At 45.2% G+C, this 2,500-nt stretch overlaps 1 protein-coding gene across 1 annotated transcript in view; it reads left to right on the top strand.

The window, feature by feature from the left end:
* The window catches only part of sphkap (SPHK1 interactor, AKAP domain containing), a gene marked incomplete at its 5' end in the record, with an annotated part of 45,960 nt that overhangs the window by 18,854 nt on the left and 24,606 nt on the right, over positions 1-2,500 (top strand). Inside the window, 2 exon segments of the mRNA XM_062551953.1 lie at positions 1,724-1,783; positions 2,052-2,189. Coding sequence (XP_062407937.1) covers positions 1,724-1,783; positions 2,052-2,189 — 198 coding nt within the window.

The following is a 2,500-nucleotide window of genomic DNA, read 5'->3' as shown; positions in this document are numbered from 1 at the left end:
AGGGAGAGTAATAGAGAGAGAGAGAGAGAGAGACTTTAGACCAGACAGACATAATGAGAGAGAGAGAGAGAGAGAGAGAGACTTTGGACCAGACAGACATAATGAGAGAGAGATAGAGAGGGGAGAAAGAGGGATGAAGACATGGATAAAGAGAGAGAGAGCTGGTTAGAAGAGAAGACAGAAGACTGATATCTGAAACTTAGATTTAAGCGAGGGGGTTTGGCGGATTGACAAATGAAAGGTGAACCATGCAGGCCATGAATAGATGGATGAGTGGATGGATGGATGGATGGATGAATGGATGGATGGATGGATGGATGGATGGATGAATGAGAAGTTAAAAAGACAGAAGAATGCAGGATGCAAATGTAATCAGTGAAATGGCCTTCAGATGTGCTGATCTGGGCCCGCTCCAAAGCAGAGAGAATAGAGCCTGTTTCACCCTCACGTTGAGAAAAGCTGAAATAGCAAGAACGAGAGAGAGAGAGAGAAAGAGAGAGGAATGTGACGAATGGAGAGATGGAGACAGAACAAGAGAGAATGAAGTGACAGAGAGAGGGGATTGCTTCATATGTACAGTAAGCAAGAATCACAAGTGCATCTATGGATGTATTCCTGCTAGGGAACTTCTTACAAACCCATACATTTGTGTGTGTGTGTGTGTGTGTGTGTGTGTGTGTGTGTGTGTGTGTGTGTGTGTGTGTACATGTGTGTGAGTGTGTTTTTGTGTGTGTAACGTTAACGGCACACAGACCATTGTGTCCTTTGCAGTCAGAAATGATTCTTTGAAAGCCTTGTGAAAAGGGCAACTCTCTCCACTATCTCCAATATGTGCCACACCAGGGGTCTCCGGCCTCTATTACCGTGTGTGTGTGTGTGTGTGTGTGTGTGTTTGAGAGAGAGAGAGGATGTGTGTTTGTTTTTCACTAAGAGTCTGTGTGTATGTATGTGTGTGTGTGTGTGTGTGTGCGTGTGCACTGACAGAGAGAAGCAAAGTGAGAAAGACAGCAAAAGTGACATCAGACCAGAGCTGACAGTTTGGTCTAAATATTTAGATAATTACTGACATGCTTAGAGGCCTCTATGGAGAATCTGACTTGAGGCAATGGATTTGTGTGTGTGTGTGCGTTTGCGTGTGTGTATGTGTGTGTGTGTGTGTGTGTGTGTGTGTGTTTGTATTCACAAATGTATTGTAAAAGGGATCTTCCAACAGTGTATCTGTATTTGTCTATTAGTTAATGAATCATATTTGTTCTGTTTGTTTGTATTCCGTTATTAAGTGATGACACAATAATGGGATAATAAATCTCTTTCCTGAACCAACGGCTTTCAGAGCAACTCATTTTTCTCTGTGTAGACAGTAAAATAAACTATTTTTCCACTATTCACGGTGGCCTTTAATAAAATTGTCATCCTACTTCACACTTGTTGCCTCAACCAATAAAATCCTATTTTTTTTCAGGAAGCCTGGACATTACCCACGATTGTATAATCTGGCCGCACGGCTACATTTATGAACTCTGTTAAAGTTAAGCGATATTGTTGTACTCTTACTAAAACAGAGGTGATGTTGACAAGGTTTAGGAGTTGTGAAAACCCGCTGGCCGCGCTAGTAAAAATGTTTTGCCAAACAGAAAGCTGTTGGAAGTCGAAAGTTGTGGTTGAAAGTGTTTTCGTTCTGTCCCGTTGCCTTGTTTCATTGTATTCTTTTCTTCCTCCTCAGGTGTGCTTTGTCAACCTTGATCGTCATAACGCCGATCGTCATGACGACAGCTGTATCAAGGTGCGTGGGGCTCTCCGTACATTGAGGTTTGCGTCTAGGACTATAAATGTGATTTTTTGTTTTTGGAGAAGATCCTCCAAAAATGGAGAGGCCCTGAGCTCAGGCTGTGGGGGAAAAAATGCTGACGAGGGTCATGATTTATGTATTTAATATCATTTATTTATTTCTAAAGCCTCTAAAACTCCCCCTCACTTCCTCTCTCTCTCTCTCTCTCTCTCTCTCTCTCTCTCTCTCTCTCTCTCTCTCTCTCTCTCTCTCTCTTCTGTAGAAGTTAGCGTTGGTCTCTCCTGAGCTGCCGCGGCTGATAGAGTCTCTAGGAGTGCGGCAGCCCAAAGAAAATGAGATCCTGCTGCTGAGCGGCCTGCAGCCCCCTGAACCCTATCCTCCTGAACACGCCCAAGCACAGGTGAGCCCCCAATCGCTCAGCTCCTGACCTGCTGAACATGACCAAGCACATGTGAGCCCCCAATCACTCAGCTCCTGTCTTCCTGAACATGCCCAAGCACATGTGAGCCCCCAATCACTCAGCTCCTGTCTTCCTGAACATGCCCAATCACAGGTTAGCCCCCGATCGCTCAGCTCCTGCGCTCCTGAACATGCCCAATCACAGGTTAGCCCCCATACAACTCCTGCGCTCCCGAACATGCCCAATCACAGGTTAGCCCCTGATTGCTCAGCTCCTGCGCTCCTGAACATGCCCAATTTCAGGTTAGCCCC

Source organism: Sardina pilchardus, chromosome 13 (genome assembly GCF_963854185.1).
Source record: "Sardina pilchardus chromosome 13, fSarPil1.1, whole genome shotgun sequence".
Lineage (NCBI taxonomy): Eukaryota > Metazoa > Chordata > Actinopteri > Clupeiformes > Clupeidae > Sardina > Sardina pilchardus.
This window is presented reverse-complemented; position numbering and strand designations above follow the sequence as displayed.